This window comes from Mesocricetus auratus, unplaced genomic scaffold (genome assembly GCF_017639785.1).
Source record: "Mesocricetus auratus isolate SY011 unplaced genomic scaffold, BCM_Maur_2.0 Super-Scaffold_100004, whole genome shotgun sequence".
Lineage (NCBI taxonomy): Eukaryota > Metazoa > Chordata > Mammalia > Rodentia > Cricetidae > Mesocricetus > Mesocricetus auratus.
Genome location: NW_024429189.1, coordinates 68,887,510 through 68,915,496, shown reverse-complemented (window position 1 = coordinate 68,915,496; position 27,987 = coordinate 68,887,510). Strand labels below are relative to the sequence as shown.

The 27,987-nt window shown below is 42.0% G+C and overlaps 1 protein-coding gene across 2 annotated transcripts; it reads right to left on the bottom strand.

The window, feature by feature from the left end:
• Positions 1-294: 294 nt before the first annotated feature.
• Traf6 (TNF receptor associated factor 6) lies at positions 295-27,987 on the bottom strand. Of its 2 annotated transcripts, XM_021231545.2 has the most exons (9): positions 27,796-27,987; positions 26,929-27,157; positions 24,796-24,971; positions 18,249-18,566; positions 14,439-14,589; positions 12,846-13,004; positions 11,295-11,366; positions 8,617-8,694; positions 295-6,552 (listed from the first exon to the last, which is right to left on the bottom strand). In XM_021231545.2, exons 4-9 carry the CDS (start codon positions 18,542-18,544, stop codon positions 5,716-5,718), a joined length of 1,593 nt encoding a protein of 530 aa, XP_021087204.1. In that variant the 5' UTR covers positions 18,545-18,566; positions 24,796-24,971; positions 26,929-27,157; positions 27,796-27,987; the 3' UTR covers positions 295-5,715. The 2 variants fall into 2 exon arrangements, with proteins under 2 accessions (XP_021087204.1, XP_012973610.1); XM_013118156.3 differs by lacking the exon at positions 26,929-27,157.

The following is a 27,987-nucleotide window of genomic DNA, read 5'->3' as shown; positions in this document are numbered from 1 at the left end:
GCAGAATGGAGACCCTGCCAGTTTCTTTCAGAAATAAATTCATGTGATCACATTTTTCACTGGGCCTATAGTGTAGGAAATTTTCTCTCCGGGCTTGTGTTTAAAACAGACTTGGAGCTTCAGCCAGAAATCATTGATTGCCAAAATCAGGAATTACAGTGAGTCCTCATTTATTATTTCCTAAGGGTCAAGGTATTTGTGATTTTTTTTTCAAATAGAAACTAGTGCTTGGTATTTGTTTTCTTCTTGTCATAGTGAGGCCCAGCCCCCTAAACAGAGTAACATTAAAGCAAATCAATCTTGTTATTTTATTAAAACCATTGTGATATTTGCATATATATATTTCATTTCAATTAAGTACTCATTTGTAAAGACACTGTACAATATACAGGCTGACAAGGAAGAAGGGGAGAAAGTATGTCAGTCTACACATTCAAGGCATGTTGTTTTGGTCCTATCTTTACAGCTAAGGCACAAATGAGAGCCAGACTCCAGGTGCCTCTTGCAAGATGAATGTGCACATTTGTGACCTAGGTTTGGAAAGACGTCATGCTTATCTATTAGATTGAGTGCAGAGAGCCTGCTAAGCATAGTAACCTCAGACCTTCCTTCTGCATCAACCCTGCAATCAGCTGCATGTGTGGTTGACTGTGGGGCATTGAATCTGGACAATTATTTCCATCTGTTCCTAAACAAACCTGCTCAACTGAAATCTAAGATTACTACTACCCTCACTTCATCTTTACACCCACCCCATACAGTGCATATTTTTAGAGTCCAAAGCATTAGAAAGACCCCTTACCAATTCCACAACAGAACTCTGAGCACAGTAGGCTTGCAACCATCTGACCACTGCATTTTAAAGTCAGATTTCACTCTATAGGTTTTCAACTACAAAATAAATTGTAAGTGGTCTCCCTAAGTCTATAAAATACCTTCAAAAATATACCTAGGCATAAAAAATGTTCCCTCTCCATAATATCTAAATTTCAAATTCTAGTTCCCACTTTACAGGTAGATAAACTGTCACAAACAAAACTGTAAAATATGTAGGAGGAACAGAGGTCCTTGAGCTCATGGAAAGCACTAGGGGAAACAGGGATGTTGTTAGCACATAGGGATGTTCCTTCAAAAGAAGGGATGTGTAATCTGTTATCCACCTAGAAGGCTGGGAACAGACATGAGCTTGGTGACCTTTGTGAAATGTGTGTGACTGGAGTCTACACCTGACCCTCCTCCAGACCCTTATCAAATGCTTTTCCAGCAAGTCTACAGAACCCATTATGGGAGGTGTCATCTGCTCTTTATAAAGTTTTGATGTGGTCACATGCGATCTTTATTTAGCTTACTTTGTTCCTCAGAGATTTATGTATGTTTCATTGTATACAAAGGACTGACTTAATTATCATGAGAAAAGTTTTCACCTTAAATATGCCCCAAATAAACCATTTGAGGTCAGACTCTTGAAGTTTGACCTAGCAACTACATAGTTGTGTTGAATTGAACTGCCTTCTTGCCTCCCGAGGTCCATCATTCTGCTCTCCATAGAAGTCACAGAGACCCCTACAACAATCTATTTCCTGTCTCCAAATTTAGTATCTATGCTAAATCACTTTGGTCTCCAAGGAACATAATCCTGAAATCATATATATTAGTGAAATGTGCTCCAAATTACATTCTTCCCCAAAGAATGAACTCAAGTAAGAAAATAACATTAGAAGAGTCTACATGTCTAGGAACTTGCAAATAAATCCTTTATGAAAAATACTCCTGGAGACAAAGAAATGAGATTAAAGTTCCACACAACAGTCACACAAATTTTACGTTGGCATAAAGCAGAGGCTACCATTTGAATTACAATAAAGCACCACAAGTTTCTAAGGAGAATTTTAGACAAGTCCAAGCCGTTTATTTCAGGACTGAACAGTCTTAAAGAAAGTAGAAGCTGCATTGAAGGAACATCACACAACAGGGCAAACCTAACAAACATTCCTGCAGTCCTGGGTGGTAGATGTTCACTAGGCTTTAAACATGTCTCTGTATTTGAGAACTGCTATGATAAAGTGCTGGGGGAAAAGCAGAGACAGAATAGTCCCTTTGGCAACTTACACAGTCAGCAGGCGACCCAGGAGCCAGCTGGCTTCCACCTGGCTTCCACTGAGTGTTGCTAGTTATTGCTCACGCCACACACCGTCTGCTAGGAACAGGGGCCACAACATTGACTAGAACAGGACTTCGGTCCTCCCCTGGGGCCCACACAAAAGGGAACTGCGTTTCCAGGAGTCACACTGCACTACATTCTGAGTGGCAAGTGTCCAGCAGGCCACCCTTTCCCTTCTCTGTCAGGTAGGGCTGGGTTCTGCTAAGGAGACACTGGGCAGGACAAGGAGCGCCTCTCCACACTCCACGTTTTCAACTAGAATTGTTTTCCTGTTTTATTTTTTTATTAACGTGATTTTTTTGGGGGTGGGGAGGAGGGAGTCGGGTAGTTTAAACCATCAAAGACACAGGTGACATTCAGAGAAAAAACTAGGTTAATTCCATTTGAGTGACCTCAAGGCTTGCCCCTGAGTGTTAACTTCAGGTTGATCACATTTGGTTCATTTTTCTGGTTTCTGGGAATTGGGAAGCACCAGTCCATTTCATTCCACAGACAATCACATCAACAATGAAACAAATGACAGCTACTCTGAGAATGCTGACATTTAAGGAGTATTTCAACAGACAATCAAATGACAGCTGACTGTACCCTAGTCACCTACTTAGGGCGTCTAGGAAAATAATCACCAAATACCCCACAAAAACAAATAATGACATTTTATATTAAGACAATGAAGAGGATTTGAGAGATGTCAGAAAAGAACTGGGTTAATAACAGGAAAAAAAAAGCACTTCAAAGTCTTAAGTTAGAATAACCTCTAGTAATTAAAACTTTCTGGTCACAAGAGATTAAGGAAACTTTAGATAAAGCAGTAGCAAGCAACTTCTCTGTTAAGAGAACAGTCTAATTGCACATATTAGACTAATTCACAAGTTAGTCTTGATACTGGTAAAAATTCAACTTTATGCCAGTCATGAAATTTAACTGTGAGAAATAATCTAACGCCTGTCAGTTGATTTTATTAGGGTGAATAAAAAAAAAGCCCTTCTTGCATTCTAATTCACCCTTCCCTCCTTTTCGGTCTCAGAGGAAACAAAACAGGCAGAAATGCTCATTGCTAAAGGACCAATTACCAAACTACAATCACCAACAGGCCAGGCCTAATTTCTATAGAAAAATGTTTGACTTGGAGAAAAATCTCCAATAATGAATTGGACATTTTTTGGAGGAGAGAAAAACTGTTAGGAAAGCATGACCAACACACTGTAAACACTGGTCAGATTCTTACAGACCAATGGCGAAATGAGAACGCTCAGGACTAGGGGGACAACTAAGAAGAGTGTCTAAAAAACCAGCTCGATCATTTTACTCCGCATCCATGGTGACTGAGTGTCAAAGATAATCAGTTGGCTCATTATAAACATCAAATTCGAGAAGTTATAAAACTACGTTAGCTGCACTTCAGCTGACAGACATTAAAATAAAGCACCGTGTCAGTAGTGGGGACAGTCACAATGATTTCCCACTGGTAAAGCCAGGATTGTCAGTGTTTTGTGGCTTAACATTGAGCATCTCAATACATCCACTAACCTAATCCAACTTGCTCTACAGGCAGGGACATCATCATGCTGGGAAAAGTTTAACTTAGGCAAAAAACTCAGGATGCTGGAGCTAAAAAAAAAAGTCAAAACCTAGGCAGGAAATGACTGCTCTTACCACCTGATACAGGCATCTTTTAAATAGAAATCTGACCAGGAAGCTTTTAAATATCATTTCCTTTTTCAAAACACAGAGGGGAGAAGGAGCTGATATTTTGTGGCGACATTTGACTTGCTGATAAAAATGTTTATTACGGAATATGCAGGTTTCCCGGGCAGGAGGCAGGCGCTGCCAGTGGCTCAGGCTGCTGAAGGCACAGCTAAGACCGCACTCTCCGGAAACCAATTGGTGACACACGGTGAGCTTGTGCTAAGGGAGGGGCAAAGTCTTTCCTTCACCTTTATGGGTGGGATGCAGCAAAAAGAGAAAAACAAAGAGGTCAAAGTGCCACTTGCGGGGGACAGGCTACAACTGAAAAGCACACTCCTCTGTCTGTCAAGGTCTCGGGTGTCCTCTGGGAAGCAGGGCAGATCTAGCACTGGCCAGAGGTTCTGACTTGGCCGGACAGAAGTCCCTTTCCTTATGACTAGAAAACATAAACAATCTTGTGGAAATAGCAGTAGATGGATCCCCTTAGGTTCCTTATAAGTGCTCTAATTAGTTGTAGGGCTCCCTGAGAACTAAATTCCACAGAACAACAGCACAACGATCACCTGTCTCTCCATGTTACACCAATACATTCTACAGAATATGCTCAGAACTGCCATTGAGCTGGACTAATACCACCCACTCAAGCTCAACCACTGTGACTGCCAACCTTGGTTTAGACATCTCTCAAATACCTACAATTTAAGTTTTAACAGATTCTATTGTGAGGAGATACTTTTACTTTTATTTTATGTGCTTTGGTGTTCTGCCTGCATGTGTGTCTGTATGAGTGTGTCAGGTCCCCTGGAACTGGAGTTACAGACAGCTATAAACTGCCATGTGGGTGCTGAGACTTGAACCTGGGTTCTTTGGAAGAATAGCCAGTGCTCTTAACCGCTGAGCCATCTCTCCAGCCCCTTGAGGAAATCAATTTTATTTCAATTAACTAAGCTAAATCAAAAGGAGGGCTGACAAGTTGCCTGGCTGCAAGAGTTTCTGTAGTCACCCATAAGATGTGTGCCATTTAAGGGCCGATGAACTGAATCACTTTTAATGTTTATGCTGGTGATTTTGTGTTTGTAAGCAAAAGAAGACATACCCAGGGATGGGGAAACCAAGCTGCACTGAACAGACAAGAAAGCTTACATGGCAGTAACAGTCGACAGCTGACAACCCTATTACCAGTGTTACACTGGAGAAGTGGCTGCCTGGAGCCTCAGAATACGTAAGCAGGGAAGAAGCACTTGGTGCTCAACAGACAAAGTGTTCACACTAGAGTAAGGGTTAGCGCAGTCTCTGGATCCTCCGTGAACAATGGGGAAGGCAGCATGAGAACTTAGATTTTCCAGGGACCATGGTTCAAAGCTTCTGAAATTCACAGGCGTCAACTAAAATGAGAACTCAGCACCCAAGCAGCAACTTTCTCACTGGTGTCAGCACAGGCAGTAGTGACTCTCATGTTTAATATAGTCATAAATGTCCTAAAAACAGCCTCAGTTTCTAAGGCACCTAGTTCTATTAAACAATTGAGCTTTAGCACACTAACTCTGGCCGACTAACAGCACACTCACTCTGTACTCCCATGGGAAAAAGCCCATGGAAGTACAATGAAGAGGTACACTAACTGACAAGCAGATTAGGCACAGCTCTTCAAATGTTAAGTTTCTGAAGACACAGGGGACATTAGGTCCCCATGAGCATTGTCTCAGATATTTGTAACAGTAAGAAGTAGAAAGACTTCACTGATGACATTTGCTGCTAGGTGACACACCTCTCCCACTGCTTGTTTGAATATTCTTTTTCGGGACCAGGCAAGGCAGGCACTGTTGCTCATATGCTCTCTAGTTCTCTACCACAAGTAAATGGTGTTACACTCCTGCATCAGTACTTCGTGGCTGGAAACCCTCCTTCCGAAGGCCACCCATATCAAAGCGAGTAGAGACTTCACAGCGTACTAATAATGTGTCATCCTTAACGAAGGTTCCCTGTCTTAAGGCTTCCAGGTGCATAAATGTTACATAGCCAAAACCTTTGGGGTTCCGTGGGATTGTGGGACGCTGAAAGGCAAGCAGCTCTGGTTTAGCATCCATGACCTCTTCGTGGTTTTGCCTTATTACTGCTTCAGATTGATCAAGAATTGTAAGGCGTATGGTGCCCTGGAAGGGCCAGGGGAGATGGCTGTCATACTCTCCTTGCATGGTGTGGACAAACAGGGATATATAGTTTGCACAGCGCTGAGCTGTTGGTAGCTGAAGGTGCAGGCGCATGCACAGCTTGTACCCAGGTCTGCCTGTGTAGAACCCAGGGCTATGAATGACAACAGGCTTCTCCTCTTCTTGGGATTTCAAGTGCATCCCAAAGTTGCCAATCTTCCAGATATAAATCCCGTTACACTGTTGTGCTTCCATTTCAGCAACTTTGTCCTCAAGGGTACGGATGGTTCGTTTGAGCTCGCTTACATGGATACTCTGAGTTTCCATCTTGGCAGTCAGTTCCCGGATTTGATGGTCCTGTCTTACTAGGCGACTTTCCAACTGTTTGATAGTTTCCTCATAATTTGGGTCCTCTGGACAACATCCCCGGGATGGAGAAGAAGTATCACATGAATGCAAAGTGAGGTTTACATTATGAACAGCCTGGGCCAACAATCTCATGTGCAACTGAGTATTCTCTTGCAGGTGTCGTGCTAGGTGATTTCTCTGCATCTGAAAGGAAGCACAAGCCACAAGTTGGGAGCATTCACTGAGGACGAGGAAAAGGACGGGGCCAGGCAGACAAGAGGTTTGAAAAGTAGCATCACAATTTCTCTAGCCTTCATCACTTCTCTGTGTTGTCACCTGGTTCAATGAAATAATCCTCTTATTTTACTGGAGCTAACTGATGAGCACTCTCAGCTGTTACTCCGATAAATCTCCCTTCTGTCAAAGTAGCATCTACACCCATCTTTCTTTGTTGACTGGAAGACAACAAACACGCAGGTCTCTTTTCCACATGTTCCTTCCTCTGTTTCTCTTCTCAGAGGACAGTTAACACAGTCTTTGCATTAGAAAAACAAGGCAAAGCTTTCTATAGATCATACTTTCTTTCGTCAATATCACTGTCTCCCCTTTAAAGCTACCTGATCCTGCCTGTCAAGTCCTCAGCTCCCACTCATGATGCTGATTTACTGCACAGTCATCTCTACAGTACTGGAAGACCATCCAATTCCTAAATGTTCTGATAGTCATAATTATAAAATAATGTTATCACAGACAAATAGAAAATACAGGTAACTAAAATGAAATGAGGCTATACCTATTATCTGTCTTAGTATTTTTTTCTCTATGCACACAATACAGAACTTCCTCATAACATTAAATAGAGTTACCATTCTATTTCATCTTTTAAACTGTGAAGTATGTTTATTTTAAGTATCTGTAAAAGCAGAGCAGAAAAGCAAACATGTAATTGCATACCCCAGAGAAAACAAGGCCAACACACACCACAAGCTGTCAGACACTTCACACCCTGATCCCATCTTGAAGCTAACCTGGGAGACCATGGCAGGACTGTCCTCACCAGATGCACTGTTCATTCAGGTTTCTTTCCTTGCTTACCTCTCTTTCCTGTAACACGAAATCTGTATCATTGCAATACTGCCTCCATGCTTTCTTAGTCTTCCCAGTGTTCTGAGCTACACAGGGCCATCTCCATTTGAATGTGCCAGAGCTGGGTAGACTCAATACCATTAAAACACCCTTTCTTTCTTTTAAGCTTCCAGCTGTACAGCTTGTCCTGCCCTCACTCTCTTTTGTTGAGGTCTTTCCCTCTAACCCAGTGACTAAGGCCAGAAACCTACGGTCATTCTGGATGTCCCCTCTTCTCTGTTTACTGTATCTTCTTTGTTACTATTAGACCTTCCCTCCTAAATGTGTCTGGGATTCCTAGATCTCGCTCTATTCACTTTCACTGCTCATGCTGCCCTTATTTTGGGTGTTGTTAGTGAAAAGTTCAGATACCACCTTTCTTTATTCTACTTCAGATCTCCTATGTTGTTGCTGAATTGAATAACACAAAAACGAAAAACCTCAAAGCAAAACAAAACAACAACAATAAAATAAGTTACCACACTCACTAACTTTCTCTTGACTTCTTGGATGTTCTTTTTGGTAAAATTTTATTTTTATTTTAAACTATAGGTGCATGCGTGTCTGTGTTTGGGGATGCACGTGAATGCAGGTGCTACATAGGCCAGAGGTGTAGGATTTCCTGGGGTTGGAGTTGCAGGCCACTGTGAACCACCTGATGTAGGCAGGTGCTAGGAACCACTAGGCCATCTTCCAGAGCCTCCCTGAACATTGTTTTTCCCACCTGTTAAGACTCAGTCCACAGGTGGGTAAGATGGCAACGGTGTCTGCCACCAAGACTGACAACCTGAGCTTGATCCCCTGGGGTCCACATGGTGGAAGGAAAGAACCACTCCTATGAGTTGTCCTCTGACCTCCGTATGCATGCATGGAATCACACACCCACATACACACGGCTGTGCATATGTGCACATGCACATACACAAATTAAAAAAGGCAAAGATTTAGTCTAAACATGTTCAGTCATGCCTTCTGAAATACATAAGCCATTACTACCAGTGTAATAGCATCAGTACTCATAACAATTTATGTTAACAGTGTTTACATGTAAATGTTTTCTAAATACTTATATTTGTTGGTATTCTTCAGTACAGACCTGAGTATTTTTTTAAATTCATATTCCAGAATTCAAATAAAACTTACCTTCTCATGACAGCCAAAAACACTGAATGAGCAAGGGATTGGAGCTGTTGGGCAGTCTAGATCATAATGATTAGGCATCTGAAAATCAAAATGAAAGCTGATTTTTAATATTATGCTCTAGATGAAAATAGTACATTTAAAAATCTTATACTAAGCAAAACTATGTTATTATCTATGGCTTCTTTGCAATTCTGAGAGAAACTAAATATTAATATCTTACATCATCCAATTAGCTAAACTTCGTTTCTTAAAATGGATTTGTTTTGACTGTATATAACTGGCGCCCTCTTGTGGCATTTTTCAAGAAAACACCCCTTAACAACTATTATGGCAAACCCAGAGCCCTCTCTGTGGTCTAGGCCATTTAATAAGGGACTGGTTATAATTCATTAAAGCCTCTGAACAGACCCATTACTTCCCATATGACAATCTTTTATAAATCATCTTATCTTTGAAACCTGGCCTATTTTGACTCTATTGGGGAACTTGGTTATTACATGTTACAGATACAACCATTCTAGGCTTGACACAGCACCCTACACTTGACTCAAGTGACCGTGTGGTCATAGGACTGTCTTATCTGCTTCAAAAAAAGTGTCACCAGTCAGCACAATCAACACCACTAGACATTTCTTATTCTTCTGAAAATAGGACTGACCCTGGGCACAGTCTGCGGAGGCTTTTTATTTAACATTTCTAGAAAAAGAAAAAGATCTCAGGATTTCCCCTCATGTGTGTTTTCATCTTGTTCTTTGTGGTCCATGATCCCAGTTGAGGCTGTCAGTATAATGAAGTCAAATTGATGGGATGGGAGCAGATTGATCTGCCATTTTTCTAGGTCTCTGAGCTGTCAGATATAGGGCTGATCAATCCACACTGGCTCAGCCTGCCTGTGAGGTTCACACATTTTTCCCAGCTCTGTGATCATCAGTGATTTCAAATCCACCAATGTAGCCAGGCTTCATCATCATGATTCGGAACTGATGATGATTTTTGGAGCACAGCCTGATGAGGACCTAGCGTTTGCCTCTCTTACTAACACTGCTGATGAGCTTGAGAGTATCTACCAGTATATTCATGTGCATCATGACGAAAGATGGAGGAGGAATTTCAGCCTTTAATTTGGGGGCTCAAAACTATCTTCTTTAGGATGAGACACATTAAAGGAGGTCACATTTTTAAAATGGTATCAAGGGGTTAGGATATGATGGTACATGTCTTTAATCCTAGCACTTGGAGGCAGGGGCTGGTAGATCTTTGTAAGTTCAAGACCAACCTGATCTACACATTGAGTTCCAGGCTAGCCAGGGCTACATGGAGAGACCCTGTCTGAAAAACAAAACAAAACCTAGAACCAACCAACCAAACATAGAAGGTACCAAGGGGTTGGAGAGCAGCTCACTGGTAGAATACACTCACCTAGCATGTGTGAATTCTGGGGTGTGAAGCCCCAGGACAGAAAAAAGGAAAGGAGAGGAGGAAGGGGAAGAGAAAGAGGAGGAGGAGGGACAGAAACAGGGAAAAAGGGAAAGAAGCCATGAGAAAGTAGGGCCCAGATTTCACTAGAAATTGAGCCATAGTTGTGGACTGAAGTGAAGTTAATGTCACAGCAAACATCAAAGTCCAGTTTTTCTAATGTTTCATTATGTTTTTTGTCTTTATTAAATTTTATTTTGTTGAGTTTTTACAAGTACAGCATAGTTTCCTTTAAATATTGAGAACAAAAAAGAAAACCAAGGGTATGGGATGACTTCATAAGCATAATGTTTAACACCTTTAAATTCTTGGAAAAATACTACTAATGATACATGGGAACATTTAGTCATTTTTACTAAGTAATCAGAGAGTTTTTCACTTACAACTTACAGCCTTTTCGGGCTCATACAGATTTAGTGACTAATATTCATCCTTTGTGGTAAACTCCCTAAATGCCAACAGATAGCAATTGGATGGACTTTTCCTTTCTTTATTAGTAATTAAAATATACCAGTTTTCTATTATAACTGTTGCCTTTGAGGATGCCCAGCAGTGGTCTGGAAGCCCTCTGCATGGCCCGGGAGCTGGCGCTGCACACTACTGTGCTACTGAGCAGGTGAGCTTTCTTCTGAGTCCTCCTCCTCCTCTCACCCAACCTCTGGACAACCAGGCCCTCTTCTGCAAGTGTGTTTTTAAGGGGGCCCCTCCACTTTCAACTGTTTTAATTTTAAAATTATCTGTTTTAGTTCATTTCTTTGTCTCTGCTGGGAACACTAGGTAGAGTCTCTATTTCGCTGAGTTCCATCACTAGCCAATGGAATATTTTTTTTTTTTTTGAGAAGCATCTCTCTACATAGTCCAGGAACTCACTATGTAGATGTGGCTGGCTTCAAACTCATCTGCCTCTCCCTCTGACTCCTGAGTGTTGAGATTAAAGGTGTACACCAGCCACCATGCCCAGCTCACCAGTGGAACTCTTATAAATACGTTTAAATACAGGTACTATGGGGATGACCCAGAAATTTTAAGCATCTACAAATACTAGATTTTTGTTCCTTTGAATTATTAATTACATCAATTTGTATTATTTTTTTGTACAGCAAAATGCTTCAACATATACTGATTTTAAATTTTCAATTAAAGAAAAAGTAGCACTTCTTTAGGTTCTTAAGCAAATAGTAATTTGCTAAAGAGATTCCTACCTGTTCTCTGATGAGGACTGTACCACAGTATTCACAGATGATATTTGCCAAAGGACAGGTCTGATCATGGATCTAAGTTGTATGAGAGAATTAAGAAATGTATGAGAAATTCTGAAAAAGTAAAAAGACTAATTTTTATAAAGTACTATTTTCACTGTGGGCAAATGAAGAACATTTGTTTATGCACAGTCACAACAGGAGACTTTGACTAGTTAATGTGACTCAGTCTTCAGACTCCTTCAAACAGTTTGTAAGCATGCAAAACAGAGATGACTTTTTTTGAACTTGAAGCAGAGCACCCCTGAGTAGTATGGATATCACTTGTTGATGTAATTCTCTAAGGGCAAAAGTTTTTAGCAGTAGCATGACAAGTTAATTACAATTCTTTCCAGTAAGTTAACAAGCAAGCAAGCAATCAAAAAGCTTTGGTACGAGGCTTTGGTACCTAAGTTCTCAGAAGGGTGAGTCCCATTTTCTAGAACACAGTAACTTTGGTTTAATAAATAAGTATGCTGAGAAATAGACAAACCTTCCTCATTAGTTCATGGAATTTGTTCAAGTTGAGAAAGGTACCAAATTTGTTCTAATTGTGACTAAAACTTTACATATTTATTATTAGCAAGTTAGTTGAATTTTCTTGACTATTTTATCAACACACTAAATATAAGATGCTTGATTTCCTAAAAAACAAATAGAAGAATAAAAGTTTACGGAAGTAACTAAGTATTAGTTATAGAGGACCACAGACTAATGCAGCTTATTTTAGTAAAGAGAATAAGGGTAGGGTTTCAATGTCACCTTGACACTGACAATGTTGGATGAAGCTAATTAGCCTCTTTACATTCCAGTTGAATAAAACAAGTACTCTACTATCATGATGCTTCTAGGCGTCACACTGTTTCTTTTTAAAGGTTAACTTCAACTGAAGTACAACATACATACTGAAAAGTGAATGGAGTCAATGACTTACTACCATGGAACACACTTTGCAATATTTAATGGATTCTTTCTTACATATGCAGTAGCTCACACTCTTTGTGAAACAAGTCTGTATACATCTTACACACCAGCCACGTGACTTCTTAGTCTGCCATCGGACCATTCATTAAAATTCAGACATGGAGTAAACCAGCATATACCTTTCCTAGTAGCTTTTGTTCACTGTTTACTCTCAGTACTTAGTTTAACGCTTTCTAAGGATATGTAAATATAAACTCCACATTTATGGGCCGGTGGGTTCCTTGAAACTTTATTTCTTTCACAAAATTAGCTTTTAAAAACTGGTAATATAGCTGGGTAGTGGTGGAACACACCTTTAATCCCAGCACGTCAGAGGCAGACACAGATGGAGCTCTGAGTTTAAAGTCAGCCTGGTCTATATAGAGTTCCAGGACAGGCCGGGGCTATACAGAGAAACCCTGTCTTGAAAAACAATAACAATAAAAAACCAAAACAAAAAATGCATGTTTTGCTTTTTGTACTTAACATCTTTATCTAATGCCTTCAAATATGTATCTCAAATGCAATGAGCAAATCTAAGTTAGTACATACCTCTTTCTCTTCAAATGGCATGGACACAGCACAGTTTACACAAGAAACCTGTCTCCTGGGACAATCCTCGATGATGTGCATATGAAAGTGGCACTTTTGGAAAGGACGTTGACATTGGGGGCAATTCATAAGAGCAAATTCACAATGTGCTTGATGATCCTATAATGAAATAGTTGATTAGCATTTAAAACCCTAAAAATATTTTCTAGAGATCATCTTTTCTAAGAATACAGTTCTTTCTTTCAGAATTAGTTTTAACTGTCAATTTGACACAAGTCACCTGAGAAGGGAGTCTTAATTAAGGGATTGCTCAAATCAGATTTGTCTCTGGGCATATCTAAAGGGGACTGTTTTGACTGTAAACTGATGTAGGAGGGTCCAGCCCACGGTGGGTGGCCCCATTTCACGGGTAGGTGGTCCTGGGCTGTATAAGAAAGCTGGCTGAGTAAGGACCTGTGAGCCAGCCAGCAAATTGTGTCCCTCCAGCAATTCTGTGAGTCCAGGCCTGACTTACTCACTAACGGACTATGATTTGAAACTGTAAGCCAATACAGCTTTCCTACTCTAACCTGCTTTTGGTCAGAGTGTATTATCGCAGCAAGAGAACAGTGACTAAAGCCCACATTCTCTAGCCATATACAGCATGAAGGCCTTAATGAAGTCTTTCAAATAATAGTGTGATGTCAACAATATGAAGTCTCAAGTGAGTATTTCCAGTTAGAGAAGTTTTGGAAAGAAGTTAAATTTCCAGATTAGAAATTTATACTGTGTCAAAAGGGTCACTCCCAAAAAAAGGGCTGAAGTGGTTAAAAGGGAACGTTGCTCTTCAAGAGGACCCAAGTTCTGTTCTCAGCACCCATACTGGGCTGATATCAACTGCCTATAACTCCAGGGAATCCAATATCTCTTCTGGTCTTCATTGGGGGTGGGGACGAATACACACACACACACACACACACACACACACACACGAGAGGGAGGGAGAGGGATGAATAATGAGTAAATCTTTTTGTAAAAAAGACCAAAATAAAAGGGACAGACTTCCACCTGACCTAAACATTAAGTTTCAAACAGAATATTACCCATATTTCCATATTTTATTTCTGGTACAAAAACCAAAAAAAAAAAAAAAAAAAAACCTAAAACACCAAAGAAAGAAATTATCTCATTGCTTCAGCTAATTTCCAACTATGTGATTATTTTATTCAGTGAATAGTACAATGTGAAATTTAGGAAAATAGAGAAAGTACAGTGAAGGTACTGGGATGGTGGCTGTAAGACACTTCTTTTCTTATTTCAAACGAGAGAAATGAAGTTATGGGGTTAAGACGTAACTTGCAATTAAGTTCTTCAACTGTAGAACTGTAGATGTGCTGATCTGAAAGACTCTCAAGAGCACAGGCTAATTTTATTGCTGGGACAAAGCCAAAGCAGAAGGAATAAAACATTTTCTAATTTTCTAATCTACATTTAATGATGGCAAGAATTTATTCACCAATCCTGATCTGCTACAATGATACATAGATATCAGGGCAAAGTTGTTATGCTCTAGAGACTGCATTGTGACAACAGCTAGAAAAACATCCTTAATACCTCGAGATGTCTCAGCTCCATCTTTTGCAAACAGCCTTTATTTGGGCACTTTACCGTCAGGGACAGAATCTCTCGCTTTGCGAAATTGTCAGGAAACAGTTGATTTTCCAGCAGTATTTCATTATCGACTGGACATTTGTGACCTGCATCCCTAAAAAGAAGCGGGAACTTAGGGTTAGTAGCCTGAAGCCTACACCTTGTAAGATTGACTGCAGTTCTCCATATGAAATAACACATGCATTATATTGTACAGCAGCACCAGAATCATAGTGCACTTTGGAGTTTATGAATTCACTTAGGAAATGAATGCAAACTAGCACTGTACTATTTATCAAAAGCTAACAGGTTGTAAATTGTGGGACAGATCCCCGCTAGACAATAAGCAAAACAATGAATAAAATTATAGTTTGATTGGCATAAAAATGAAATGAAGGTCAGTCAGGAAAGAACTCTGGCAATCGGGCTGGCTGTGCTCTGTAATACCTCTACAGTCTATCAGTAAGTCAGACTATGCTGCTCACAGTATTAGTAACTCATTTACAGCATATTGCTCAGTTACAAACAGAAATTGAATCAGTTAGCAGTTAGCACCCTTCTGGGGCTTCTGGTAAGCTTTGAAATGAGGTCTATGATACGCCAGCTCCTGAGCAACAAAAGGATGATTTTATCTGCATATCTATAGTTAACTATATAGTATAGCTCAAGGACCTCTGTGGTAGGTCCTTGTTTTCTGGTGGGAAAAATCACCTTTAGGAAACCTAGGAGTCTACCACGCCTTTGAACTTTTTGATATGTCCCAAACAATCTTTTAGAGATATTTTATTTTGAATTATGTGTGTGCATCTGTGTGGAGGTATGTGCACATAGGTGCAGGTGCTCATGGAGGCCAGAGGTATTGGATCCTATGAAGCTGGAGTTACAGGAAGTGATCAACTACCTGCAAGGGGCTTCTGGGAACTGACTTGAGTTCTCTGGAAGAGCAGTAAATGCTCTTAACCATGAAGTCATCTCTCCAGCCATCCAGAGCTGTTTCAATCTTGTCTCACAGAATGTGATAATGAGGTAGGCCACAGGAGCCTTAATCTATCACTGAAACACTTTTTCAGCACTAAGCACTGCTGTGACTGGGACATGGTATCTGCATGGTATCAGCACATAACTAACCAAAGTGAGACAGAGCTCATCTTTATGGCATCTGTTTAAGATTACATAGAGCATGCCAGGTATGGGATCTCTGTGAGTTCGAGGCCAGCCTGGTCCACATAGGGAACTCCAGGACAGCCAGGACTACATACCTTGTCTCAAAAAAAAGAAGGAAGGAAGGAAAGAAGGAAGGAAGGAAGATAAAACACAATAAACTGCCAGAAAGCCAGGTGCAAATCTTGTAGAAAATGCATATCTAACGTGAAAGTAAGAACTTTACAAAGTAAACCTAAAGCCAATACCCACAGTTTTAGAATTTAGAATAAGATTCACTTTGATTTCTTTTTCTTTTTTTTGTTTTTTGAGACAGGGTTTCTGTCTGTAGTTTTGTAGACTAGGCTGGGCTGGCCTCAAACTTACAGATATCCACTTGCCTCTGCCTCCCAAGGGCTAAAGGCATGTGCCACCACTGTCCAGCTTCATTTTGATTTCTTGAATGATAGTCAATGAAGGATTTATAGCAGTTCCTTTAAAGAGATTCAAGCCATTTCTAGCCACAAGGGAAATAGGACTAAAGTCTCAGATTTCCTTTTGTGGGATTTGTTTCTTTCTCATATCATTATCCTACAACTTTGAAAATATTTTGCTACAAAGATTAGCTAGCTACTTTCCTGGACACTTGATAAAATAGAGCACATTTCTTTCTATAAGAAATTAGCATGTCACATGTGCTACCATTTTACCTAATTATAATATATTAAAACAGACAGGAGGATGACCCTGAAACACTAATTGCTGTGGTCTAAAGTGGCCCAGGGGACACTGTGACCTCACAGGCTGGGCTGAAGGTGATACTATTAGCATTCAGTGGACACACAGCAGGCTTGAAGCTCATGGTCTAACAGGAGAAGACATTCTGCCAAATAAAGACTCATCTGGCCCAAAACATCAACAGTGCCAAGGTTGGGAAACAAATCCACAAAGAAACAACAAGCACATAACCCTATCCTCCACAGATCTTATTGGTTCAATGCCAGGCAACACATTTCCCCTCAAATTGAAGAGATGCGCTGCCCCCATATAACTTAATTCAAGCTCCAAGTATGGATATGGTCACCCGAATTAAGTTTTATTGAAAAGCTGGCACAAAAACTGAGAGGTACAAATTCACAGACCACAGACCAAGATGGTCTTAGCCTACTTAGGAATCACTGTAGTTTGGTCCCTAATACAGCAATGCTCAAAACAGAGCTTGGAGAAGTGACTGGAACTCAGTGAGGGCTCTGACATTCTCAGTGGATGAATCCATTTGTGGATCACATCTGTGGGTCAACGTGAAGGTAGTGGAAATCCAGGAGGTGGGACCCAGCTGAACTGAATAAGGATCTTTTTCTCTTGTATATTTTAACCCAGTTACAACATTTACATACCAAGTGCCTACTGTGGGGAAGGCACTATTTCTGTAACTAGAGAAAGCCCATTTAACATCTCGGCCTCAAGGAGGTACTTGCCAGTGCTATAGGCAGGGAAAAACAACAACAAAAACAACCCCCAAACCATATTGATTACAAGGAGTGCAGGGCAACAGTGCTAGGGGAAAATCAAAGCCTAGCCTGGCAAGGAAGCTCTGGTGTAGGAAGGCAGGCAGGTTTGGGGCTTGCTGTGGTACTGAGTAGCTAGGACACCTAAGATTGTGCTCCAGTTCAACAAGGCAGGAACATTCCTGACACTTATAAGGAACAGCAAGAAGAGAAGAGTGGAAGGAGAGCGAGCACTTGGAGAGGGCAGAAAATCAATTACATTTACTCCCAGATAGCTTGTGCACTGTGCTCTGACCAAGCAGACATCACGTGATGCACATGCCAGGGGCCACTCTGGCTGCTGTAATGAGGCCAAGAGATGTCTGTGTGAGGGGCGCAGCAGCAGTGGGGGCAGAAAGGACGACATTATGGAAATGCTGGTCATTTTATAGTTGCTCATAGACAGCAGACAACAACCTACCACATTTAATATCAGAATACATAATCACAGAATCTGCATTACTCATCTGTTGGATTTATCATAGTCTAGTAGCATAATTTAAGGCAAATTAAAAATACAATTTTTTACTATTTAATTTTAGTACTAGTGTTGAATCCTCTCCTAGTCTACATTAGAACTGCCTGAGGCAAAAGTAGCTACTTACTTTTCAGCTCACCTGGAGGCAAGGGATGGGAAAACAGAAGCCTCCTTTCATACTGCAGAACAAACTGGGACAGGGCCCTGACTACTACCTCTACCTCACTCCTGCCTATTCCTCTTTTTCCTGAGCTCTTCCTGTCTGCCTATTCTTGGCATGCTCTCTCCCTCTCTCTCTCTCCCTCTCCCTCTCTCTCTCTCTCCCTCTCCCTCTCTCTCCCTCCCTCCCTCCCTCCCTCCCTCTCTCCCTCCCTCCCTCCCTCCCTCTCTCCCTCCCTCCCTCCCTCCCTCCCTCCCCATCTCCGTCTCCCTCTCAGGTTTCTCTATGTAGCTATCAGGCAGTCCTTAAACTCAGAGATCCGCCTGCCTCTGCCTCCCGAGTTGCTGGGATTAAAGGTGTGCACCACCACTGCCCTAGGAATGGTCTGTTTCTAACATGCTCTTTGTATTTGGTTGTTACAGTCATCATTGTTTTTTAAGATCAAATACCTTATGGATTTGATGATGCAGGCTTTGCAGAACCTGTGGCCACATGGTGTTTGCACAGCTTCCCGTAAAGCCATCAAGCAGATGGGGCATTCGTACTTGCTTTCCAAAGGTGGGTCAAACTCCACATCATATCCCTGGATCTCTTCCATGAAGGAGCTGGAGAGGTTCCCCGTGCTGGCAGATACACTCACACTGTCATCTTTCACTGCAGCACTGCAGGAGGTGGCCATGGCAGCACAACAGTCACTTGAGGATTGGTTGGACCCACAGCTGTTTTCACAGTGTAACAGACTCATAGTAGCTTTGTTATCAGTCAATCTGTAAACCAGGCAAGAGGGAAAACAACAACAAAAATGCTTTAGCCTGCAAACGTAGTTTATCTATACTAGTCACGTAGTAGTCCACACAGACTTTTAAAAATATTATTTACAAAATAACTTTTAAAGTGTTTGAGCTTTGTTTCATATTACTACCATTTCATGGTAAGTTACCTGATTCCCTTCTTTAAAATGTTTATGAGTCACCTATGTTGAACACAAAGACTAGATAGATCTTAAGAAATTTCCTGGTCTAATACAATGACAACAGATGGCTCAAAAAGAAAAACACTTCAGTTACAACACACTATCATGTATTTACAAGGTCTGAGATCAGGTGCTTCATGTTCACTGTCATGCCAAGCACATGGCACAAGAGAATTTTTCGTATAATAGTAGATGCTTCCTAAACATCTACTGAGGAAGTTCTTCACATCATTAAGGGTCCGTTAGGTATTCTTAGCTGAAGAGAACAGTACAGCCAGCAGAGAACCAAGTAATCACACACCAGTACTCTGTGTGTGTGTGTGTGTGTGTGTGTGTGTGTGTGTGTGAGAGAGAGAGAGAGAGAGAGAGAGAGAGAGAGAGAGAGAGAGAGAGAGAGAGAGAGAGAGAGAGAGAGAGAGAGAGAGAGAGAGAGAGAGAGAGAGATCTGGGTTAAGTAAGTAGAATTAATCACTCAGAACTAACTTTCTTCTTTTGATCTAAAATTCCATGTGGATTTCTAAATGCTCAGTGTGGCAATTTCTATTATACAGAAAGAATGGAATTTAAAAGTGTATATTTATTTCCTTCTGCCTTCAGCCAGATCAGATGACCATGTTTCACTACTAATGACTGGAAAAACATGTGAGGTTTCTTTGCCTATGGAAAACTATTGTGCTAGGAGCAGACAGATGCCTTCAAATTTTAAACTGTTATATTACATACATGGGATGTGAACATTTAAAAGCAACTTCTAATCCTATAACCAACCATATCTTCAGCTTAATCATCCTTGATGAAAATTCCTAATGTAAACTATAGTTCCAGAAACAGAATGCAAAGCTCTAGTCAATACAACAGGCAATAACCCTCATGCCTGTCTATATAAAAATTCTGTCTGCCAGTTTACCAAATGGAGGATTAAGCAGCAGTTACCAGGTCACTTAGATGGGTCAGTGGGTAGAGGTGCTTGCTTCTAAACCTGACCACCTGAGTTTTATCCCTACAACCCGTAAGTTGTCCTCTGACCTCCATACATGTGCCATCACACAGTAGTACATAAAGGTATTAAATAGCAACAAAACCCCTAATAACAACAACAACAATAAAAGAAAGAGGTTCTAGTTGGGTCTAGTGGGGGCAGGTCTAGAATCTGAACTACTAGCAAAACTAAGGCAGGAGGAGAATGAATTCTAGATGAGCCTAGACGATTTAGTGAGATCTGCTTTAAAGTCAAAAGAATGTAGGAAACAACCTAGTGGTAGAGGACTTGCCTGGCATGTGAGGCTCTAAGTTCAATCCCCTGAACTGGAAATGAAGACAGGTTCTCATAGTCTTTTCAACCCTAGGAATAAACACCTTTCTGTGTGCCTCAAGTCTTCCAATCACTGTGTGACAGGCGTCTACAAAGAAGCAGGAGGGGCTAGGGAATGGCTCAGACGTGAAGAGTTCCTACTCGTCCAGGAGATCCGCCTTCCCTACACAAGTGGACTTACATGTACAGACACATGTAGGAATAATTAAAAATAAGTCTTAAAAACCGAAACAAACCCCCCAAACCTAGAAGGGAAAGTGCTCTGGTTGCAGGGGCAGTATACTGTGGCTAGGCTAGGCTGGACAGTCTGCACCTAGGCCTTTCTCAGTCACTGGATCATGACTTGGGCAAATCAGATAATCCTATATTTCAGTTTCTTCTCCTGTTAGCCAGAGGTTCCATCTGAGAGTTCCTGCAAGGTCTACATATGTTAATATGTACTGAACACTGAGAGCTGTACCGGCAGTCAGAACAAGTTATAATTTTATACAGTTTTACACAGTATTGTCCTCACCTATCAGAGTGAAACTATGGAACTTAAAAAGATCAACCTGCCCAAGATGATCAATTAAGAAACAAAGTGGTATCAAACCCCAGAACCTAGATACCTCTGCATTATATTATGCCTACCTGTTTTTTACAAAATCATTTAAGATTTATTTCTTGGGACCTGGGAAGAATAGAGGGGGTAAAGAGGAAGGGAGTTGGTCATGGGGGAACAGGAAGTTGAGGGGGTGGGGGTAGAATAGGGGGAAGAGGGAATCATAGGATCGAAGACAGATCAGGCACCAGAGTGACCTCGAGTGATCTAAAGGTATAACATCAATTGGCAAGCTAAGCAATAGTGGAAGGACAACCTCGAATGCACATTCCTGATAATGAACTTGATGTCTATAACTATCCGGGAGCCTACATCCTGGGACTGATGGAAGCAGAGGCAAACACACAACTAAGCACTGAACTGAACCCAAGGAACCCAGTGACAGAGAGAGAGGAATGATGAGCAAATTGGCAAAGAATGGGCTGGCAAAACCAGCAGAGACAGCTGATCTGAACAGGGGAGTGCTCTTGGACACCAGACCGACAGTGGGGAGGCCAGAATGGGACTGATCTGGACCCCCCAAATGTGAGTGTCAGTGAGAAGGCCTGGACAACCTATGGGGCTCTGAGCTGTGGATCAGTGTCTATCCCTGGTATACAATCTGTCTTCATGTGCCTATAGCACAAAGAGAGATGCTCTCTCAGCCTGGACTCTTAGGGGGAGTGCCTTGACCCTACCAAGAGTAAAATGATAGACTCTAGACATCCTCTATGTGGAAGGATTTGGCAATAGGGTGGGAGGGAGGGTGGAAGGGGAGTGCGGGAGGAGGGGAGGGAGAGGGAACTGGGATTGACATGTAAAACAAGCTATTTAAAATTAAAATAAAAAAAACAATTCCAAAAAAAAAAAATGGCAATCTTGCCAAAAGCAGTCTACAGATTCAATGCAATCCCTATCAAAATTCCGTCACAATTCTTCAAGGACCTGGAAAGAACATTAATCAACTTTATATGGAAAAACAAAAGGCCCAGGATAGCTAAAACATCCCTATACAATAAAGGAACTTCAGGAGGCATCACCATACCTGACTTCAAGCTCTATTATAGAGCTATAGTCCTGAAAACAGCTTGGTATTGGCACAAAAATAGGCAGGTAGACCAATGGAACCGAATCGAAAGCTCTAATTTTAACCCACACACCTATGAACACTTGATTTTTGACAAAGAAGCTAAAACTGTACAATGGAAAAAAGAAAGCATGTTCTACAAATGGTGCTGGCATAACTGGGTACTGGTATGCAGAAGACTGCAGATAGATCCATGTTTATCGCCTTGTACAAAACTTAAGTCCAAATGGATCAAAGATCTCAACATAAATCCAGCCACACTGAAACTTTTAGAAGAGAAAGTGGGAGATACTCTTCAACGAGTTGGTACAGGAGACCACTTCCTAAACATAACACCAGTGGCACAGGCACTGAGATCGACAATTAACAAATGGGACCTTCTGAAACTAAAAAGCTTCTGTAAGGCAAAGGACACAGTCAAAAAGACAAAAAGGCAGCCCACAGAATGGGAAAAGATATTCACTAACCCTACATCTGACAGAGGGCTAATCTCCAAAATTTACAAAGAACTCAAGAAACAAGTCTCCCAAACACCAAAGTATCCAATTAAAAGGTGGGGTACAGAGGTAAATAGAGAATTCTCAATAGAGGAGGCTAAAATACCCAAGAGACACTTAAGAAAGTGCTCAACATCCTTAGAGATCAGGGAAATGCAAATCAAAACAACTCTGAGATACCATCTCACTCCTGTCAGAATGGCTAAAATCAAAAACACCAATGACAATTTATGCTGGAGAGGATGTGGAGAGAGAGGGACACTCCTCCACTGCTGGTGGGAGTGCTGACTCATACAGCCTCTTTGGAAATCAGTATGGAGATTCCTCAGGAAAATGGGAATTAATATACCACTAGACCCAGCAATTCCACTCTTAGGCATATATCCAAATGAGGCAGGTTCATACAACAAGGGCATCTGCTCCACTATGTTCATAGCAGCATTATTTGTAATAGCCAGAACCTGGAAGTGACCTAGATGCCCCTCAACTGAAGAGTGGATAGAGAAATTGTGGTACATTTACACAATGGAGTATTACTCAGCAGAAAAAAACAATGGAATCTTGAAATTTGCAGGGAAATGGATAGCACTGGATGAAACCATCCTGAGTGAGGTAACCCAGTCACAAAAAGACAAACATGGTATGTACTCACTCATATATGGATTTTAGACATGGATAGTGCCAGTTTGCACTTCCACTGATAGAGAGTCTGGGAAACAGGAAAGAACCTAAAAGATATGCATATATGCATAGTACCCAAGAGAAGAGGATGGAGACAAGATCCCCTGAATGGATGGGGAACACGGCGAGGGTGAGGGGAGTGGGACCTGGGAAGAAGAGAGGGGTGAAGAGGAAGAGAGTTGGTCATGGGGGAACAGGAAATTGAGGGGGTGGGGGTAGAATAGGGGGAAGAGGGAATCATAGGATCGAATACAGATCAGGCACCAGAGCGACCTCGAGTGATCTAAAGGGATAACACCAATTGGCAAGCTAAGCAATAGTGGAGAGACCACCTCGAATGCACATTCCTGATAATGAACTTGATGTCTATAACCATCCGGGAGCCTTCATCCTGTGACTGATGGAAGCAGAGGCAAACACACAATTAATCACTGAACTGAACCCAAGGACCCCAGTGACAGAGAGAGAGGAGTGATGAGCAAATTGGCAAAGAATGGGCTGGCAAAACCAGCAGAGACAGCTGATCTGAACAGGGGAGTGCTCTTGGACCCCAGACTGACAGTGAGGAGGCCAGCATGGGACTGATCTGGACCCCCCAAATGTGAGTGTCAGCAAGAAGGCCTGGGCAAACTATGGGGCCCTGAGCTGTGGATCAGTGTCTATCCCTGATATACAAACAGTCTTCGTGTGCCTATAGCACAAAGAGGGATGCTCTCTTAGCCTGGACTCTTAGGGGAGTGCCTGGACCCTACCCAGAGTAAAATGACAGACTCTGATATCCCCTATGTGGAAGGATTTGGCAATAGGGTGGGAGGGTGGGGGGAAGGGGAGTGCGGGAGGAGGGGAGGGAGAGGGAACTGGGATTGACATGTAAAACAAGCTATTTAAAATTTAAAAAAATGATAAAAAAAAAGATTTATTTCTTCTTAATTGCTGTCCAGCATTATTACATTGAGTTGATATAACTCCAAAAATTCACCTGAGACCTCATACCATTTTACTTTATTTTTGATGTAATTTTGAAAAGCTGAAATTATCTCCCAAAGTCTTGCCATTCTGGTGTGAATTCCTAGGAAAGACTCGTTCTGACTGGAAGACAGGAAGGAATGAGACAGTGGTACACAGCAGAACTAGGCATACACGCCTTTCTTCAAAGACTGAGTATAAGCCCCCCTTTACTGCCTTCATATTTGAGGACAAATGACAGTTATGCCACACCACTGATTATATCCTTTGCTATGTTTCTTCCCATACATTCTTGCATCTACTTCTTTAGTCATGTTTCCTAAAAGTGTAATTGTTGGGTGAAAGGGCATGAAATTTTTTAAAATTTCTGATGCATGATGTTGCTTACCCAATATATATTGAAGGCTTTCTAATCTCCACTCCCACATAGTATATACAAGAGTGCCCATTTTATATATCCTTGACAATAGTAAACCCTTAAAATTTTTAGCTGTCTTGTTTTGCTTAGTAAAGTCATTCCTGAGGGTTAGTATTTGCTACTGAGCTGCACAGCACATAGCGCTAGTTGTATGGCAAACATGAGAAGACGTGGTCTTCTCTTCCTGCCCAATGTTTAAAATTCAGCTATGGACAGTCTCTATACTGCTCTCTTGCTGAACATCATCTGATTTAAAGAGTCTTTATGAACTACATGCTCCTAGGAAAGCAAGCCTGATAGACAGAACCACCTTAAAAGGATTTCCATTGAAGGAGTACACTGTAAATGCATTCTTAAAAACCTATAGTAGCGTCTGCGGACAAAAGAGTAGTGAAAACTTGAGGAAGGCGTGAAGGGGACCGCTGTCTTCTGGGAACGACTTGACCTCTGCATTGTTGAACTCTCTCAGCAGTCATCCTTACCTGCTCAAGATCCCTTCTTGGGAGCTGCAGAGATGGCTCGGCAGTTAAGAACAAGTGTAGTTCTTCCAGAATACACGGGTTTGGATTCCAGAATCCACAGCAGAAGGCTTACAACCACTTATACCTCCAGCTCCTGGGGATCTGATACCTTCTTCTGGCTTCTGTGGGCTATACCCCTGAGGCATACAAAGACACACACACATATAAATCAAATTAATTGATAAATTCCCCCCTTAACGTTGTCAAGGTGGGGGGAAGAGCTCACAAAGAACTACCCTTCTCTGAGGTCTGACTAGGCAGTTAAAGGTTGCTGGAGGAAACATTTTCTGCCGTAGTATAGGCACTGTTGAGTTGCCTATGCTCCTAGGGGCCACCCTAATTAAACTCATTGGTTTACCAAATATGTACATACTCATCAGCTCTTAGAGTATAAAACACCAGGGGTGTTATTAGAAAAAAAAATCTATCAACATCAAGTTGCTTTCATTACTTCCCATGCTTGAAGAACAGAAGCTCTGTCTTCCAAATATTCTTCAGATAATAACCTTGAAAGTCTATGGGTGTGTACCTGCTCCTGGACACGTAAGAGAGACTGTGTGTGTGTGTGTGTCTAATATACTGCAATATTTTAACACATAGTATAGGAATTGGACTGCAATTTAATTAATATTAGGGAGATCAAGCTAAAAGAAACACTTGAATACCATTTAGTATTTTAATGTTTATTTTTTCTGAGGCAAGTTAAAATATTTTCCCTTTACTTTTACATGCTGCAATGACTTAAGTAAAAAAGCCACATCTCTAATTTCCCTACAGTGAAAAACCGTCTTATTAACATTTAGAGAAGAAGGAAGAGTGCACTGAATCATTACAGAGGTGAGAACATAATGTGGCATGTGTAGAAACACTACACTCTCGGGAGTCCTTTCATGAGCTACTACAAAGTCGGGCTCCAGACTCACTGAGTATTTCTCAGCGTAGTTTATACTTATTTGGGTGACTTTCTCCAAGAATGAGGAGGACAGAATGGAATCCACGGCACTCTTTATCCTGTACGTCAGGACTGCATTGTGTGTGCGTGCTGAGAATCTAGCAAGGATACTTGAATGCAGTACCACAGAGGGAACCATTACCAACTTATCTCAACTCCACAGTGAGTAAGTCATGAAATTAGCCTTCTCAGAAATCATGGTTTCTATCTACACATTAGGTATATATTATAATTCAAAGACAATGAAGTTAGATGCCTTACGTGAAGAGTAGGGTGGCCTACAAAAACAGATGCTTGCTAGCTAATGTAGATGTTACATCTTGGAAGCATACATTTTATGTTAGCTGGAGTGTATATATAAATAAACATGTAATTCTTAAATCAAAACTACATGAAAGAAAATACTGACAATTACCTTTAAGTTTCTACTACAGGGAGCTCACCTAGTAGGATTCACCAGGTTCAAGGAGAAACATGACTTGTCCTAAGACTTCTACACATGAGCTTAGGCATGAAGGCTCACACACAGACACACAGACACAGACAGACACTAATACACTAAAAAGTATGTAAAAAACAAAACCCAAATTTCTTTACTAACAGCAACTATGTGCCAAGTCCTTAAAAACCCATTCTTACTGGGTGGTGGTGGCACACACCTTTAACTCCGGCACTTGGGAGGCAGAAGCAGGTGGATCTCTGTGAGTTCCAGGCCAGCCTGGTCTGCAGAGTGAGGTCCAGGACAGCCAGAGAGCTGTTATACAGAGAAATCCTATCTTGAAAAACAACAACAACCACCTCAGAACAAAACAAACCCATTCTTAAAATGTAAAGAGCTGCAATGTGCCACAATGGTTAAAACGGGGCTGCAAAGTATTCAATTGATGTAATTTAGTTTTGAACTCAAATTCAAGGTCCTTTTGCTTACTCAGGGATTGTTACCTTCTCCAAAAGCCAAGAAATTTGGACAATCTCCTATACAAGCCAAGTGACCAAAACTTATTACCACAGACAAACAAGGCTATAATGTTGAAATAATCAAATATGATTCTTGTATGTATCATGTATACAACCAGTGGCTCAGACACTTTCCTTGAGTCACATGACACCCTTCACCTCAAAACCGGGGGGAGCTCCTTTACCTGCAAGCATCATCAAAGGAGGTGTGAAATGCCAGCAACCCAAGTCACAAAGCCTACACTTAGGATGTGACAAGTGGTTCTCCTGTCGCCTGCTCTCAGAGAAACAAGCAAATCCTAAACATCCAACCTTTAGGTGCTTTTTGTTCACGCACAAAGACAGTCTCAGCTGGAGTTCCCCTGAAGCCAAGTACTAGGAACAGCTTTATCAACACTGAGTCTGGAACAATCGCTAGAGGGTAGGAGAGGGGAGGGAACATCGGTGTCACCGAACTCTTTTTTTTTTTTTTTTTTTAACTTACTGCTTAGGACCTCTATCGAATTTAACAGAGAACACAAAAAGTCCCCCCCCGCACTCTGGAAGTTTGGAGGGATTTTTTTTCCTTCTTCTTAATTTAAGCCAGAAGGGACGGGAAAACCCAGCGGGCAATTTCCTTCCCTGGGAAGGGGAAAACACGAGGTGAGGATGAGCAGGGCTGAGGAAGTGGGATGCAGAGAGTCCGGAGAGGCTCCCAGACCAGGGGCGGGTCCAGGACTGCGGGGCGAGGGCGGCCCGGGGCCAGGCAGCCCCGGGGAGGGGACCGAGGGCGCCCCCGGCTGGGGGAGGGCAGCGGGAGCGTCGTGCACCTGCTAGAGGCCAGGGACCGAGGGCAGAGGCGGCTGCGTGCCAAGACAGGGGGTCTCGGGGGGGCGACCCAGACTGGAGGGGAGAGGGACCGAGTCCCGGACCCGTGAGAGGACATGGGGATGGCGGCTCGGGTCTGTGGGAGGCGAGGGCCCGCGGCGACACGTCCCCGATCCGCTGGGAGCCGCGGGTGACTCTCCCGGGCCCACGGCCGCCGGAACCCAAGTTCGAAGCCGCTCACTCACCGCTCGCACACGCAGAGACGCCACAGCCGACACGGAAGGCTCCCCGGGGCCACAAGGCGTCGCCAACACAGGCGGCGCCCGGAGACCAAGTGGCTCCGACGGCCAACTCCTGGTTCGAGGGCAGCAGCCGCTGCGTCCGCAGACGGCCGGAGCCTCAGCCCCTGCCGCGGCTGTCGCTGCTTCCGCCTTCTC

What these genes read in the sequence shown, in the direction of transcription:
- Traf6 (XM_021231545.2), bottom strand. Translation starts at nt 18,544, where the DNA reads ATGAGTCTGTTACACTGTGAAAACAGCTGTGGGTCCAACCAATCCTCA. An exon ending in TGCCATTTGAAGAGAAAGAG is followed by an intron (nt 11,367 to 12,845) that starts GTATGTACTAAC and finishes CATACAACTTAG; the next exon opens with ATCCATGATCAGACCTGTCC. An exon ending in TTTTTGGCTGTCATGAGAAG is followed by an intron (nt 6,553 to 8,616) that starts GTAAGTTTTATT and finishes GCTTCCTTTCAG; the next exon opens with ATGCAGAGAAATCACCTAGC.